Source organism: Aplysia californica, unplaced genomic scaffold, assembly GCF_000002075.1.
Source record: "Aplysia californica isolate F4 #8 unplaced genomic scaffold, AplCal3.0 scaffold00192, whole genome shotgun sequence".
NCBI lineage: Eukaryota > Metazoa > Mollusca > Gastropoda > Aplysiida > Aplysiidae > Aplysia > Aplysia californica.
Window position 1 is genome coordinate 639,413 of NW_004797462.1, and position 17,500 is coordinate 656,912.

Here is a 17,500-nt window from a genome sequence, read left to right on the forward strand (position 1 = left end):
GGGGGGCTATAACGCCCGATTCAACCCACAAGAGGTGTTCGTTTTAGTAGAGGTTTTACGGCGTTCGCCACTGCATAAGGTCATATAGTCATATGAGCGCCAAGGGGTGGATGTCAACAGAGAAGTCCTTACAGGGAACCAGACTTACTCTGTTCAACTCTGTAGCTTCAACAGCATAAATCTGCTTCGACTATCAAGGCACCCCGGAAATTATAGAGGGTCACAAGGGTGTGACAAACATACAAAAGAATTAGAGGAAATGACGACAGTAAGGATTAGGAAAGAATAAGCAGCAGTTCCCTATTGTAGTTCAGGCACAGTTATGAGCAGGACATTGTTGGATCAGCCCATTTACAATTCTACTGTGCATTAGAACGAGAACCCCCCCCCCTTTGGGAACGGCCTAAAGACACTTCAGTCAGTGGCACCGCCCCGTGGGGTAACAAGAGGTATAACGTCTGTTTCAGCTCCTCCTCTGAAAGAATTGAAAGTCATGAACACTCTATAATCGACGAAAAGGCGAGAATAAACACTGCGGGATTCGAATCTGGGAAGGTGAGACGAAAGAGATGATATTATAAGAGTAGAAGAAGGAGAGAGAAAAAGAGAGAAAAAAACAGACATTGCGATAAAATAAAGGAGAAAGTAGGGGAATGGGAGGGTTGAAAATGAGGATCGTGGGCAAAAATAGAGACAGAAATGGGCAAGAGGATCATAAGAGAACGAAAAGATCATAATTGTCAAGAAATTCAGCGTCGGGTTGAAGTAAAAACCAACGGACAAACAGACAGTCAAACAGAACACTAGGTACAATTTGGAGAATTTGTAGGACGTGTACAAAAAAGAAACACACTGATGTCATAGCAGGCAAGGGGCAGTTATTTCTTACCTTGTGTTTGCGTCTTCTGCACAGGTGTGTCACCGCTGCCCGTACCTGTGCCAAGATGTCTAGGCCGACAGACAATAAATCACTCTCTCTCTCAGGACATTTACAATGGGTGTACGTATGTTGTGTGTGTGTGTGTGCGGAGGGGGGGGGGTCACGGTGGTGACTAGGACAAGGAAAAGGCGGTGCACATAAGAACATACACATAATTCATACGTGAAAAATGAAACATAAATAAGCGCACACACGCACGCACGCACGCACGCGCACACACACACACAAACACACACACACACACATACACACACACACACACACACACACACACACACACACACACATACACACACAGAAAGGGAGATCAAGAAAGAGAGAGAGATCAAGAGAGAGAGAGAGAGAGAGAGAGAGAGAGAGAGAGAGAGAGAGAGAGAGAGAGAGAGAGAGAGAGAGAGAGGGGGGGGGGTAGTTTTAGCAGAGGTTTTACGGCGCTGACAACTGCATAAGGTCATGAGCGCCAGTAGATTAGAGGTGTTACTAGAGAGTAACAAACATAAAAAAGAAGGTGAGATAAGGACGATAGACGTTTAATAGGAAAGAAGGAGCAAACCACACCAGAGCACCCGCCAACCACCGACAGATATATATATATATATATATATATATATATATATAAAGGAGGGGGTGTACACAGGTACAAACATAGACATGAATCACACACAGACACACATCAGGTCTTATCCATGTCAACACTCTTGAGGAAGACAGAATGTCCTCTCTGGAGAGCGCGTCAAACAAAGGCAAAAAACATGACAAGAAGAAGTTTAGAGTGAAAAAATATTTACTTTTCAGTTTATTTTTATTTCAACGCACTCTTTCTGCACATCTACTGAGGACATAGATCTAGGTCTAATACTTATTGAATATAATGAGTGTTTACATTGACAGAGGAGCAGGAAAAAAAGATTATGGACGACAAATTTAAAAAATTAAGTACCATTCACACTCACTAGACTTTATTTTTATATTCATGCTATTCTATATATTATCATGACATAACCACTTGTCAAATGGTCTAGTGGTTAACCTGTTGGGGTAGCAACTTAAAGGTCATAGGTTCAAATCCTGTATGGAACCCAGCATTGTGTCCTTAGAAGATGCACTTTACTCAAATTTTCCTCCCTTACCTCGGTGGGTATGATTACCCATCTATATAAAGCCAAATGATCTTATGTATTAGTGTTTGAGCTCTTCATAGGTCATTGCATTGTATGCTTCCTGGGTGTTCCAGGATCCACTGAGGTAATAATAACAGATTTTAAAGCACATATGGTTTGCTGATGAGTGTATTTATGCGCTATAAAAATGCTATTTATTATTATCATTACAATAAAACTCACAAGCAAAAGGAAAAATTGACTCCTGAATGCCAAAGCTCATACCGAAATAGATCTAGACCTACATGTTTTCCCTGGAGCATAAAGCTCAATTATGTTTTTATTTTTTTTAATGTTAGGTGCTGTTAGGAGTGATAAGTAAAAATAAACAAGTATCACAAAATCCTCAAAACAAACAGAAATAGTGTAAAGACTCATACAGCAAATAATGGCCCAACATGAGTATTGGTACAGATAAATTCAGGTTTCAGTAAGACATATTTTATAGCTATATTATCTCTCATATATGCATTGTGTTTCATTCCTCCTCTCGATAAAGTTTGAAAGAAACAATAAATAATATTAGATAAGATGTATAACTGCAATTTATTGGTCTACCATAGGAAGAAATTAACAGTGTACCAGCCTCTGCAATTCAAAATTTAATACATGTAGCAGGAAACATAGCAGCAGTATCACAGGTGTAATGGTTACACTCCTTGCCTTTGCACGCACAAGACACGAGTTCAATTCCCATCAGGGGAACTTTCTCTATCAAGTATCTCCATCTTCCCTCTGCTGGGATGTTGTATCCTGCTCAACATGGGAAGGGTCCAACAGTCAGGGCCGAAGCAGCCTGCTTCCCAAAAGGTCAGAATTGTGTCTATGACTACTATGAGGCCATAATGATTTACGAAAATTATAATTATTACAATAATAAAGCATAATAATATATACAGAAGCTTACCAACATATCTCATTCAACCTCTTTCTCTCCCTCTCCCTCAGTGCATGCGTGTTTGTATGCGTGTGTGTGTGTGTGTGTGTGTGTGTGTGTGTGTGTGTGTGTGTGTGTGTGCATCTCCTTTCACATGAACAAACATCTTTACAAATATACAGGTTATCTTTAAGTTGGAGTGCTTGGTCAAGTTGTAAAAAGAGCAAAAAAAGAAGTGAGAAAGTGGGGGGAAAGCTAACAAGATGTCTTCTTTTAATCCCAACTAAAAGATTTTCTCTACAGCACAAAAAAATCAAACAAACATAGTCAGAAAATAACTTTGAGAGATCTTTAAGAATCAGCATACAAGTTCTGATGCGATTCATTTGAACTGACAGCGGTAACAATGGTTGCCACGATGTGGTCGAATCAGGCGGTCATCAATTTTTGGGTATTAACTTAAAGCCTGTCTTTTTGCCTTGCATATGGTGAAAATCTTTAATAGAAGTAGAGATATTTGAGTTTGAAGGAGTGGGGGTCCCCTCTGCCGTCGTAAGGGCTTGTAGCTCTCGACACAGCGCTTGACATGCTTGTGGCACTACATACAGCAGGCAGCCTTCCGAACAGTGCACGCATCCATGTATACACTGATTCTAGATCAGCAGTCATGCGCCTCTCATACGGCCCTACCAACCAATCGGAAAAGGTGGCCTGCTCAATCTGGCAACATCTGCACACCCTCTGTCAACGCTCTGAATGTTCCATCCACTTACAGTGGATTCCAGGCCACGCCGGACTGGCTGGGAACGAGGAAGTTGACAGCATCGCCAAAGAAGCAACAGCGCTTACCCAGAATGACACGCCAATCGATTTCTCGACAGCTAAAGCTGTCATCCACCGATTGACCCGCGCAAAGTGGAAAAGAGAGGCGAAACCCAAACTGCCGTTTGCCCAGCCGCCATCATTCCAGCTTGAGGCCTCGCTCAAACGACAGGACCGCCGGCTTCTCTCCCAAATGAGAACTGGTGGAAAATCGCCCAAGCTGAGATCATATCTCCACAAAATTGCGCCAGCAGACAACCCAGATCCATCCTGTCGAGCCTGCAAGGAGGAGGACGAAACTATGGACCATGTGTTCCTGAGGTGTCCCGCCAGCTATCGTGCTAGAACCCGTCTGCTGGGACATTTCAGTAACCCACTTTCAGCACTTTTTAAGGACCCCCGGGCGAGTGTTGAGTTCCTGCGTGCTGTCGGCATCGCTGACCGTTTATGAAGCCACAGCGCCAGAAGAGAGAGAGAGAGAGAGTAAGGGAAAATGACGAATGGTCCTGCACAGGTAGCGAGGCAAACTTTTCAGGAGAGGCAAAAACTGTTTTCACTTTATAACTCTTCTATTTTTCACTCGGAGCTCGCCAGTGTAAGGGAAAACGACGAACTCTCAATAACTCAATAACGCAACAGCGGATTAGGATATGACAAAAAATTTTTACACCATCAGATGCAGAATTAATTACTCTATGAAATATATAAAAATTAAAAAATCGAAAAACTTTTACCATTCGGCATTTTCCCTTCCGACGGCAGCCCTGGTGTCAAAGGTTACATTAGCGAGAAAATAGCCACCAAAGTTTTGGGTCTTCCAAACCTTTCTTATCCATGAAAACTAAAAATTTACATTATTTGTGCCTTTAATCAATGTTTTTCAGTAAAATCCACACAGAAATATGTTTTAAATGAAAAGTGCATAAAGATGTTCAGCCAAAAAAACAAAAATTCAATAATAATTGCAAAACTTGCAGAAAAATGCTGGTATCTTTGATTTCATTATTTTGACAAGCGCCTGATTTCGCCAAGATGCCTCACATATTAATACCATTCAATACACACAAAATATTCAATTGCATTTTTTTGACATAGGCATCATTACATGACCTCACTAGCGACATAAAAGGCAGATTTTTTAAAATTACAAGAATGATCCCTTGATCATAGATCATCAATAATGATGATTAAAATCCATAACCTTTCAGTAGTTAGGCTCTTTACTTTAGAAGCAAAAGACAAGAATTCAGTTACCATACAAGAAAGAAATTCCATTGAGTAAGTCCAACCTTCAACATAGAATCCCAACAGCCAGAGATGAGCTTGATGAGCAGGGTCAAAGCAGCCAGCCTCTAAAATAATCTATACTGTGCTGAAGGGGTTTAAAGTATTAATAATCAAGTCAACTTCTCACAACAATTTTCTAGTGATAGCACAGTCTAAACATATAGTTATGATTTCTGACTTAAATATCAATTTGAGGCATTTCAAGACTTAGGACTATAATGTTACCTGCAGTTTCAAAGACTGAACAGGACGATTAAGCATTTATGTTTGGCACTGATAACTATCACAGGACAATCAACATAAATTTGACATTCTACCATGGCATTATCCAACCCAGTATGGTATGCTAATATCTAAAAAACTCATTTTTTTCTTTGAATATCTGATTATCATGAATTTTACAATATGAAATTCATTTATGATGATTGCATGTCCTAAAAAGCTATTATTATGAAAATGTCATGTGGGTTTTGCGAACATAAAGCTCTCAAATAAAACAAATTATACAGCAGTTGGAATGTCTTGAGTTAGTATTCTGTGAGGCTATCATGTAAAGAGGAGGATATGTTATAAAACAGAAAATCCTGCTAACCAGGGCACTTCGCTTCACATTCTTTATTCCTCACACTTACAAAAGAACTACCAAGAACATAAAATCTTAAATGTTTGTCCACCCATTCTTCAGCATAACCAATATTTATTCTTGGACTTCTGACAACCTTGCTGGCTTCAACCCCTGTATCTTGCTCAAGCCATAGCTCCTGGGAAGTTGCCAAATCAACTTTGTTGAACAGGCCCTTGTTTATTTGAAGTGCCTGGCACAGCTTGGACGGTCCATTAGTCAGGTCTTTATCTTTCATGGCTTTGGAAGTCTTTGCCATTCGACTCTTCCTCATAACCTCAGCACCTTCTATCACTTCCAGCGCCCGAATTAGCACAGCTGCTCCTTCACCTGTTAGCAAGATAAAATGTGATAAGACAAAATGAAATGTATTGTACATTCACAAGAAATTTGTTCCATCATCACAAGGCGTAAATCCATTCTGACATAAAACATTTGTACAGTATTTACAGTGAAGTCAGTTTAAACCGAAACCTGCTGGCCACCAGGTTTTCGATTTCCAGAGATTGCTCAAATAGAAAAGAAAAAAATTTGGGACTTCATTTTCTTTCAGATTCTCATTGTTTTCATATTAACCATATTCCGTTTAAGCAGACTCCATTGTATTTGTGGTCAGCAAAAATATTAATAACACAACAACTGTTGTAAAGGTAGAGAAATTTTTACAATCATTACTGAGTTCATAATAGTTTTTCAGTCTCAACACAGGTCCATTTAAATGGGATGTGGTATTATCTCAATGACTACACTACCAGATTATCAAGATCACAATGGGCATTCTCTATTTTTACTGCTCTATGCAAAGGAAAAATGGAACAAACTCAATGTCTACAAAATGTCGTTGGTGTTGTCCCATTTTTTACTACAACGCAAAAATCTTGATGATTTCAGAGCTTATTTGTCAAGTGACCACACCTTCAGTCATATGAGAGAGGCACAGGGCTAATGGGCTGTAGTCAAAATGGTGGAAAGACAAAGGACATAAAAGTGACAAGCATTAGAAATGATTAGAGGGGTGAATGACCTTTCAGGTGGTCAATTAATGTTAGTGAAGTATATCTTTGGAAAGACTTCATATTTTTTCAAAACTGGGAAAGAGAACTAAAGCCTACACAATTGGTTGGCCAAGTAAGTCAAAAGGTTTTTTAGGCATTGAGTAAAGAGGTTGGTCATTGAGTTAAAGGTACAAAACCACTTTCAATAAAAGCAATTTGGTTTATTTAACAATCACATTTATTTTCAAGATATTTCTTCTTTTATTTCATGGATTGCTTGTGCAAAATTCCTTGATACTTTTTGCTTTCATGAAAAAAACTTCCTGTAGTAGTGAAAGAGAGCAATAAGTTGGAAGGAGAAAGAAGGAAGCTAAGAGAGGAAGGGCGGATTTAAACATGATCCATTTCCATTCCTTATGGTCATTTAAAGAAGATAGCTCATTTTCGTTTTGTAAAGTTTCCTTCTAAATGAGTTAACACTATCCACCCACACAGCGCACAGAGAGCGCAACACTTATCCTCAATGTCCAGTACCTGCTATATCACATCATCGCCGATCGGCGTCCCATGGGGGTAAAGTGTTATACTTGTATCATTAGACATATCTAAAGGCTCATTAACAAAAGAAGCACTTGACCCAAAGACAAGAACAAAGAATAATGAAAGCAGATATAGTAATGCACATCAATGAAAACACCTCACAAGGCTACATATATTAAGTAAAGAAATCCAGTACTACTGTATTAATATTATCACAACACTGTTGTTACTGGTACTGTGTCAACTGCCCTTCTTGCAGTCAATGGTACGGCAGACCTGTGCCCATAGCTGGCACATGTGAGGTCATGCCATACTATTGGGGTTATACCTCTTTGCTTCATATAACATTGCCCATTCTGAAGACATTACTGAAATTTTAACTTGAAATAAACAGAACTGTTATTAGAAAATTTCAGCTTTAATATCCTTTAGAAAAAATGCGTCCCCAGAAACAGAGATTTTGGACCACTTACCATTGGCATTGGTAATCCCCTCTGAGAGGACTCAAACATAACAGCACAGTACATTGTACTGTACCCATGTCATATCATCAACAATGCCCTCAGTCGTTTATCAAAGTATCAAATAGTAATTCGTTTTAAAAATAGCTGGTACATTTACTCTGCTCTGTCAGTACGGTTAGTCAGTTAAACTTTGGCTTCAGTTGGTAATGCAAATATTGTAGTTTGCTCATACTGTGAAAATTTACAGCAATGCATAAAATGAGGTGGACCTAAATGCCATCAAAATTCATAGATCTGAGTTAATGGTACTAGACTGTCATCCTAACTATATTGTTAGCACGATCTTGCCTCGAGTCATATTTGCAAGTCCGAGAGCAGAATCGACAAAACCCTCGAGTTGTAAAGCCTTTTCACACATGTTGTTATGATGTAGTCATTGTGCTTACCTTGACTAGAAATGTTAAAACAGCAGTACACGCCATAAATATTGTACACATAGCTCGTGCCCGGAGTCATGAACATTGCTGTATTCTTGTCAGTTTTCTTGCCTTTGTAAGAATGAGCTGCTTTGTCCTCTAGACCTGTAAAACAAAAATGCATAGGTTGAAAGTACTTATTAAGATGAAAAGTTTAATTTACCAAGGCTGAGTATGTGGTGGCAAATATGACATTGGGGCAACATCAATCATTATTGAAATGCAAATCACAGTGAGTCAATACAATAAAAATTATATTTCACCCCAGATAGATTAAGACAATTGTAGCACTCGCAAGAAGTACAAGCAGAGGGAACTTAACAAACTAGAGTACAGAACATTCAAAATTGTATTTAATTTTAAAAACTAAAGAGTTAAAAGTTTTCAGAGAAGTGCCAGCCCTGACAGACAAGTCTATCAACCTCAATCCATAGGAGTGTGGCTATCAATCAAGTGCTGCAGTGAGAGTCTAATGCATAAGAATTATATTACTATTTCATTCTTTCCCTTACAGTGAATTAAAACTTTGACCATTCTCCTTCTATTCATCCTCCCCCCTCCTCTCCTTTTCTTAAATTTATTTACATAAAATCAATAAGAACAATTAAGAAAATGTGAATACAAAATAAGAGTTTGTCAAAACACAAAACTGTATCCAAAGTTGCTAAATCAGGACATATTTGAGTGCCAAAGATAATTATAGTCTAGTAGGATCAGTTCCTGGTTTGTTACTAGCTTGAGAAAAGAAACTATAAATTATTTACTATGACAGAAGAGTGATTCTTACAAAAACCTCACAGACACAGAAACATTATGCAAGCTTTTTGGGACAAAAATTCTATACACTTTTTTGTCACTCCAAGTAAGTACAAATTGGACATCAGTGTGCGCTCGGACCAAACCTGTAACAGACAGCACTTGGCCCAAGAGGTAATTCAGAATTATTTGCTCCACTTAAAGTTATGGGAAAAGAGATGAGTTTGCCTCTACGGTCCTAAATTAGAAAACATAGGTGTTAATGTCAATTTAACATCATGGATAGGGATTTTTCTGACCAACCGAACCCAGTACCGTATGTAATATTAAAACATTCCTTATTGACACACATCATAACAAATACAGGACCCCTCAAGGATGTGTTTTGTCACTAGTTTTATTTACACTATACACAAATGATTGCCAAATAAACAACAGTAACATCAAGTTGATAAAATTTGCTGATGATTCAACCATAATTGGGCTCATTCAGGCTGACCATAACAAAAATGCTCACCGGAATTTTGTACTAAATTTTTCTGAATGGTGTGAAAATCATAAGCTGTTTTTTAAATTAAATCGATTAATACGGAGAGAATGCAAAGTTTCAACATCTACATTCTCCTACTTGGATGAATTGTACATTAATTTATAGCTTGGACTAGAAAAATTAATTCCATCTTTTTGGATAGTAAACATCCCGTGTTCCCTCAAATAAAAATATCAGTCAGAAGTAAAAGACCTTGGCTTCTGATCTGTAACAGTCACAAAGAAAGATACAGGAGGTCATTCTTACCATCATCCATCAAACTTCTTCCATCTTAATCATCTTGTTATATAAGTATTCATATGACCTTAGAGCATGCATCAGAATACCATTGAGTTACAATCAGAATACTGAGTATGTATATCTAGCTTAAGATTATTATTCTTTATATTACTGTTCATTTATATTATGCATTTGACTGTAAGCCTGTTTGTGAGTGCAAGCATACTGCGTGTGTGTGCATGTTTGTGTGTGTGTGTGTGTTTGTGGGTGTGTGTGTGTGTGTGTATACGTGGGGAAACACCAAACCAATGTGCTAGGATCTGGACAATAAAGATGTATCTTATCTTATCTTATCTTCACATGATTCAAAAATATTAAATATTCCTGCCAATGAGAGAATAAGTTCAATGAAAAATGTTCTGCCAACCCTCTGTAACAAAACATTCTATACAATCAAAAGACTTACCCAAATACGCCTCAGTCTCTACAATCCTGCCACTTAGTCTCTCTCCATTAACTAGACGTACAACTCTCTTGCCAAGTAATGCCTGTGCTAGGTCTGTGCACGGTTTATTGTAGAATTCACCAACAAGCCGTACGGAATTGCCGTCTGAATTATCATCAGCTTCCTTTCCTACATTTGCATCGGAAATCTTACTGTCTGCAGCATTAACATCATTAGATTTTGGTTCGCTTGTAGACGCATCCTTTACATTCCCAAAGTACTTGCTCTTATTTTCCACAGAAGACACCTCTGAAAGAAAATGGTTACAAGAAGGCATAATAAGAAGAGATATGGTGATGAAAGTAAGCACACAAGTAAAAAAAAAATCAAAGGATGGGTTGATACTAACCATGTTTCCTCACCATTTACTCCCTCCTTATATACTGAAAATGACATGGCAGAGTCCAAGTGTGCCCCCCAAAAATGTACACACTTCAGAAAGAAAAACAAAGCTTCTGTGCTTAATACTTATGTTCTCAAATACACACAGACTAAATCTGTCACAGCTCATATAACATAACATATCACAGCATTAGGTTTTGAATGTAGCAAAGAGACATTCATATAAATAGAAGGAGAAATATGTCCTTCAATGATTATTTTATTATCATCATCATCATCCATTGCCAGATCTGCGACAGACATCAGCAATCATGGTTCTCCATTCATGCCTTTGCTCGGATGCTCTAAAAAAAGCTATGTTTCCCTGATCTTTCCCTGTTGTCCATATGTTCCCTAAATATGTTGTTCTGGGCCTACCCCTGCCTCGCTTGCCCTCAATTTTGCCAGTGAGAGCTAGATGTTCAAGACTCTTATGTCTGTTCAGGTGTCCCAAAAACTGCATTTGTCGTTTCCTGATTGTTTTTAACATTGAGCGTTCCACGTGGGCTTCATCAAGCACTACCTCATTTGATTTCTTTTCCTTCCCCGATACTCTACGCAGTCTCCTAAGAAACCACATTTCTGTTGCTTCTATTTTATTTAAACTGTCTTTAGTGATTGTCTGTATTCACAGCCATATAGAAGGGTTGACCAAACATAGCATTTCAGACATTTCATAAATTGGTGTTCATTGAGATATTTCTATTTTTCAGGATTGAGCTCATTTTATTGAAACTAACCTTAGCCATTGTAATTCTCCATTTTATTTCTGTGGAACATCTATAGCATAAAAGAAGCTGACTCTCAAATATGAAGGCAACATTACCACAGTCTGCTTCTTGTTTCCTTTTGCCTCTCACACTCATTATATTATAAATGCTCACAGCTCTTGACTTGAACAAAGGAGTCACTGTATCATCTGTGGAATAGCATAACAACATTAATTTATTGTTGGTTTGTCAAGATCTCCAATCTCTTTGTGCAATTATATACATTTGGAGATAGAGGGTCCAGATATTATAATGACAATGAAGACACAACTGACAATGAATTTCATGATACAGTGGAACTCAGATTTAACCAACTGGGATTCAATGAAAACTCGGATTGAACTAAAGGAGGTGGAATCCCCATTTTTTTCTATTCATTACACTCAATAAAAATAACTCAGATTCAACTAACATATAAATGAGCAAGCTCAGATTCAACAAGGTTGCTTGCACGGTGAACAATCCTTGCTGACATGTCTTCGCTATTTATTCTCCTGTAATTAACAATGTATGTTCCTGGAAATTATCCATGGCACCTGCATCATGAACCATTATTCGCTTAGACTATTATTTATATTTTATACAACCAATCAGCTGCATTCTTTCATACCAGCACACGCTTTGTTGGCACGCGCACGTGTCATAGTCAGTGTGTGTCAGGGTCGGACGGGAAGTCAGCACACACGTGACTATGTGTCCGTATGTCTTGGGAGAGACGACACAAGCGGCCCGGGAATTGCACGCTGGTAGAGATGCAAATGCGTCAGTTATTCCACCCCACCCTCCCCCCAACTCTGATCAATATTATATAATAACGATGAGCTCGTTTTGAAATATTTCTACGTAATGAATTGTGTACTCGTCTGTGGAATCTAACATTGCTGTATGCTAGAAGAAACACAACTTTTGGGGCAAACAATACATCACAGATGACACAGGTGTGTGTTTGAACAAATCGGCCCTTTTGCACAATGTGTGCTTTGTATAGATCAGTGTACTTTCATTTAATTTTCCAGCATTCCTTCGGTAATCCATAAAAAAAACTAAAATGGTTCTCATTTGAAACTAAACTAATTTTGATTGAGGAAGTTGAAACGGAGCAAAAAAAGCAGGCATTTCAGGGTAGCCTACCACTTTGCTACCTCAGAATTACAAAGTTCTACTTCTATCTGACATTTTTGGTCATGTTGAGTTATCAGGACCATGAGGTCAGAAATCAAATGTTCTGTCTGTTCTGTAAAAATTGTAAGGAAATTTGGAGTTGTTAACAAGATATTCACTGAATTACGTTGTTCTATCTAAATACCGGAAGACCTTTTCAGAATTACAAAGTTCTGTATGCAAGAGAAAATACGCTTGAATTATAGGTGCTTATCAGTGTTGGGTTGTGTAAAGTCATTGCTATCATCTTAAAGTTCGCTTAAATTTATCTTGCTTTGGTGAAAAAAAATACACATCTATCTTGAATAGAAGTCGAGATATTCGCGATAGGAGAAAGCTTTGGTTATCTGCTGTCAGAGGTAAAACTAGCAAGAAAATGGCGAACTAAATAGAAAAACAAAAGAAGACAATACCAATGTGCACATAAACTAAATACATCAGCCATTTTTCGGAATATTCCGGTTTAGGCCCCAATGATTACTATACTACCCTACTATCCTACAATCCTGCAATCCTTCCCCTATCCCTACTTCTACCCCTAACCCATATCAATGATAGTACATAACAAGATGGGCCACTTCTCTCTTTGAGCCAATCAAAAAAGTGTCCTCAAAATTTGGTGGCGCCCTCTTCACAAAAGCGCACTCTTTGCAAACAGAGTTACCCTACTTGAGTTTTAAAAAATCAAAGTGAAACTAGCAAGTTTTGGGATAAATTTTGGAAGAACGCTTTTTTTAAATGGTTACGCTGACAAAAAACCTCTTCCGGAGGAAAGGGTGATGGTTTTCTTCGTTTAATTTGACTTTAGAATGAAAGGCGAGAGGTCATTAAAATTTTTTTTAAACTAAAACTCCGCACTGAACGTACCCGAACTGCTGATGAACAGCAGTCGATCTGCACACGCAAGGAGGTGCTATTCCTATTCTTCTTCTGGAAAAACGAAAGAGAGCTTCAAAACTGACTGCAGCGCCATCTGAAGCAAAGAGCATACTTCCTGCGGACACTTTTTTGGCTGAGTGGCCCATCTTGTTATTCACTATCTTTGCCCATATAAAGTTGTTATTTGTATTTCATTACACGTGGGGCCAAGATCGGAGATTCCCGATTGTGCAGATGGAACTTTGTAGTTTTGAGCTCAGCAGGTTTTGTTGAAAACTACAAAATTGTATCTGCAAACAGAATACTCTATATCGCAAAAGAATCACAGCCAAAATGACTTAAACCACCTGTTAGAACTCAATTGGCATCATGTTACATAAATAATTGAGAAAATTAATGCATTCGGAAAAGCTTGACCATGTTGTGAAACTCAAAATTTTCAACTTCAATTTTCTCAAAACTAGGTACTGTTGCAGATAGAACTTCGTAATTCTGAGGTAGCGACTTGTTATTTCCTTTTACACATTACTTGCGCGATGCAGTAATTATCCTCACAAAAAAAAAGTTTGCTATAACGAACATTCTGATTCAACTAAATTGAAGATAAAGCCCGGCGACTTTGTTGAATCTGAGTTCCACTATAGTGATTTATTGGTTTTACTATGGCAAACTTCAGCCATAGTAACAGACATTTGTGCTGGTGTGACTATTGCCAAAAACAGGTCTCTTTTACCTGGAATTCATTCATTCATTAGATGAAGAACGATCAAAATAAGTTCACTTGTTTGAATTTAGTGACCAATTTAGTGATGTATATATCACTTTTAGATTTCATACCAAAAGAGGGCCCCAGCATAGTGGCTTTACCCCCTTCATAGATAAAGAGTTAAGCTCTGAATAGAATACAGTATAGATTATGTTTCTGGAACAGTTAACAAACCCTGAACAATAAGGCCTAGGTAAAAAAAATAAGAGAAAAGGAGACCTCTCAGGTTTCTAATAAATGGCTGGTCTCAGTTCCAGAGACTCAAACTGAAGGATGACTCCAACTGTGGGAAGATCAAAGCACCAACATCCATCATCAATGCTTTTTCCCCCGGCAGGGGACCTATAGGCCACATACAAGCTTCTTCCATTTATCTCTGTCCTGGACCATCCTTCCAAGCTCGTTCCAAGTGAACTTCATCTCTCTCAGGTCCCTTTCCACGCATCTCCTCCATGTTTCCCCTGGCCGACCCATGTCTCGTGCTCCCTGTGGGTTCCACTGCAGTGACTGTCTTGTGATATTTCCACTGGGCTTTCTTAAATCCATCACCACTTTCTTAAACCTATTTCTACTTATAAAGTCACTTGCCAGCTTGCGGCCACTAGAGAAGCTTCCTCTATTTTCACGACACTTTCACATAGCGCAAAGCTTTTTATTTGCCGCAGCTAGGACATGTGAACGTACTAAAAGTCGAAAGTGGCGCAAAGCCTTTGCTGTCGTTTTATGGCAAAAATGACATACATACAATCAGTGAAAAATTGGCTACAGTGCCGCCACCCGGCCAAGATGCGGCCACCTGTAACCCATAGGTGCGGCCACATATATGTACAAACACATAAAAGACAAACCCAACTCTCAGCGTCTGATCAACCCATGAGGGGATACGATACTAACACCTATTCATAGATTGCATCAACTAGCTATAAAAGATGAGGCGTGTTTTTCATTGTTCTTTCACTACTGACTACCACGGCACGCTCGCCTGACCCCTATCGGACCCTGGCGCCCCACGACACAAGCTCACGGGAAACGTAAGTGGGTCATCGATCGATAAGAATGCTCTTCCAGCTAACTCCGCAGGACCAAAGTTAACTACCGGTACCTCTCTTTCCATACATCTAGGCAGATCTACCATTTCATTCTCAACATTGTCTTCCTCCACCCGCTCTCCATATTCCAGAGCTCTCAACTCCTTCTCACACTCAAACGTATCATCCAACAAGTCATCTATCTTACCAACATCAATATCTTCATCTGACCGATCGTCCAGTACCATTTCACTTTGATTTACTGAACTGTCGCTTAAAATATTTGAGTCTCTTCTTGTTTCCTTTTCTTTCCTTTCTCTTTTCAAGCATTTCTCATCTCCATCTCAATCCTCTTTTCTTCTTTTGTTTTAAGTCTGTCTTCCTTCTGGGGGTTTTTCAACTCCTCCTCTTTCTGTTTTTTTAACTCCTCTCTCTTTTTCTCTCTCTCTTGATTCTTTCATACGCTTCTTTTCTTCTCTATCTTCTTTTTCTCCGTTTCCGCATTCCTTTTCATTTTTCTTTCTTCTTCCTCTTTTTACAATGATTCTTTTTCAATCAAAATGTCCAGATAAGAGATGGCTGTTGCTGAGTCTTGTGTCTCTTCAACGATGATGAGCTGAGTCTCGATCTGCTCCGCACATGGTCATTTTTTGCGGAAAACTGCCGGGAGTCCTCTGGGCACCAACATAGATCTACTTAAGTTACTAAAAACTTAAAAAGTTAGTTGAATCAGTGAATTTTAGTACAGTCCATGCCGGCTTTAAGCACTGTCGTCGGGAGAAAGCTAAAGCGTGCTTAAAGCCGAAGCGTGCTTGAGTGCGAAGTAGACATAATCCAGAGATTTTCATGTAGCAAATTTCCCGTGCTATTTCCCTTTGTTTGTAAGTAGGCCTATAGCGGTCCTGCAAGAGTGTGCACTGTTATTTAGACACCCGCCATGGTAGTTTTTGTTCGCTTGTTTGTTTTTGTTTTGTGGTCGAATGGGAAATGAAAACTTAATTTAGACGGCCAGTCACGATACATCACACAAGGCCTACACACTGCCTGTGCGTACCACTGCCCCCTGTGCCACTCATACCACCGCCTTCATCCCACCTCGCGCGTGATACACAATCAGGATTAATGGATAGCGAGGGTCAAAGGTGAAATCGCAGCCAGCCTCCCTTTCTCGTCTCCCCGACTCTCTTTGTATTTTTTTTTTGGTTGTGTGTAGCTTTGCCCTTGGCTTCGGCTAGATCCTATGTCCGCGCGCGCAGCAGTGTGCATCTGCCTTCCTCTCCGCCCTCGTGAGTGAGTGTGTCCATCACTTGCGTTCTTTGTGTTTCTCTTAACACACTCCACTGCTGCGGTGTAGACTGTGTTCAAACTGCGATGGGTCATCATGAAAATATTGACCGTCTTGTAAATGAAGCGTGCTTGAAGCCGAAGTTACCGTGCTTAAAGGCGTGTAATTTATATAGCAAAAATTAGGTAAGAGCCATTTAGCGTGCTTGAGTCCGAAACGTGCTTTAAGCTAGCGTGCTTAAAGCCGGCACGGACTGTATTTAGAATCTACAGTTAAGAGGATGAGTCAGCATAAAATTAGATTAATTGGTATTTTTATAGAAGCACTCCCATTTCGCGTCACATCCACTACCGGAAGTCAGCTCCATCACCACTTCAGTGTCGCAAGATATACAAATAAGGTCAATTTTTTGTAGTTAAGGCTTATTTTTAGTCTCTTTTTTTATTATAATGCATGCTTTTGTAGTCACTTGGGGGGTTTCAGGGGGTCTCCCCCTGACGAGCGAGTACGTAATAGCTCTGGAGTAGGGCGGGGGGGGGGGGGTTCAGATCGTGTTCAGGGCTCTGAAAAAAAACTGTAAAAAGCTACAAAATAATACCCTTTATGAGACGGGAGGGTTTCTATAAATTTACCGATTAATTACTTGAAAAAAAAATCAGCAAAGAAAGTTCAGAAAAGTTAACCCTTGTAAAAGATAGGATCCTAGATGTATTAATTAAGAGAAAATGTTCATCATCTTGCCATTCTTGGGTTCCTATCGGTCCCAGAGCCGGGTGTTTGTGGAGTAGCCTATTTCAGAACATCATGATGTCATGTCGTTTCGTTTCACTTTCACCGTATTTTATGACATTACGTCATAGGTATATTTAAGTAATGGAAGCCAGAGTATGAAAATTGAAACAGAGGAATAAAATCAAAGAAAATGTAGGCCTATCCAGATCTGGATCTTGCATCTAGATTTTCTATTTCAGATTGATTTCCTATTGCTTCCCAGCAAGAACATTCATTTGTTTATAA

At 39.1% G+C, this 17,500-nt stretch overlaps 2 protein-coding genes across 2 annotated transcripts in view; both read right to left on the reverse strand.

Moving 5' to 3' along the window:
* Window positions 1-979, reverse strand: part of LOC101847038 (inward rectifier potassium channel 2) — a 15,479-nt gene extending 14,500 nt beyond the window's left edge. The window contains exon 1 of the mRNA XM_005098731.3: window positions 890-979. The gene's annotated coding sequence lies outside the window, so the exon portion shown is untranslated. The remainder of the gene's footprint in view (window positions 1-889) is intronic.
* A 3,901-nt stretch (window positions 980-4,880) lies between these two features.
* The window catches only part of LOC101847726 (probable DNA-3-methyladenine glycosylase), a 13,645-nt gene continuing 1,025 nt past the window's right edge, over window positions 4,881-17,500 (reverse strand). Inside the window, exons 1-5 of the mRNA XM_005098733.3 lie at window positions 17,225-17,500; window positions 11,421-11,513; window positions 10,175-10,462; window positions 8,154-8,288; window positions 4,881-6,038 (exon numbers count right to left, since the gene is read on the reverse strand). The exon at window positions 17,225-17,500 is cut by the window's right edge and continues 1,025 nt beyond it. Of these exons, the coding sequence (XP_005098790.1) occupies window positions 5,674-6,038; window positions 8,154-8,288; window positions 10,175-10,462; window positions 11,421-11,460 (828 nt within the window). The 5' untranslated portion in view covers window positions 11,461-11,513; window positions 17,225-17,500 and the 3' untranslated portion in view covers window positions 4,881-5,673. The remainder of the gene's footprint in view (window positions 6,039-8,153; window positions 8,289-10,174; window positions 10,463-11,420; window positions 11,514-17,224) is intronic.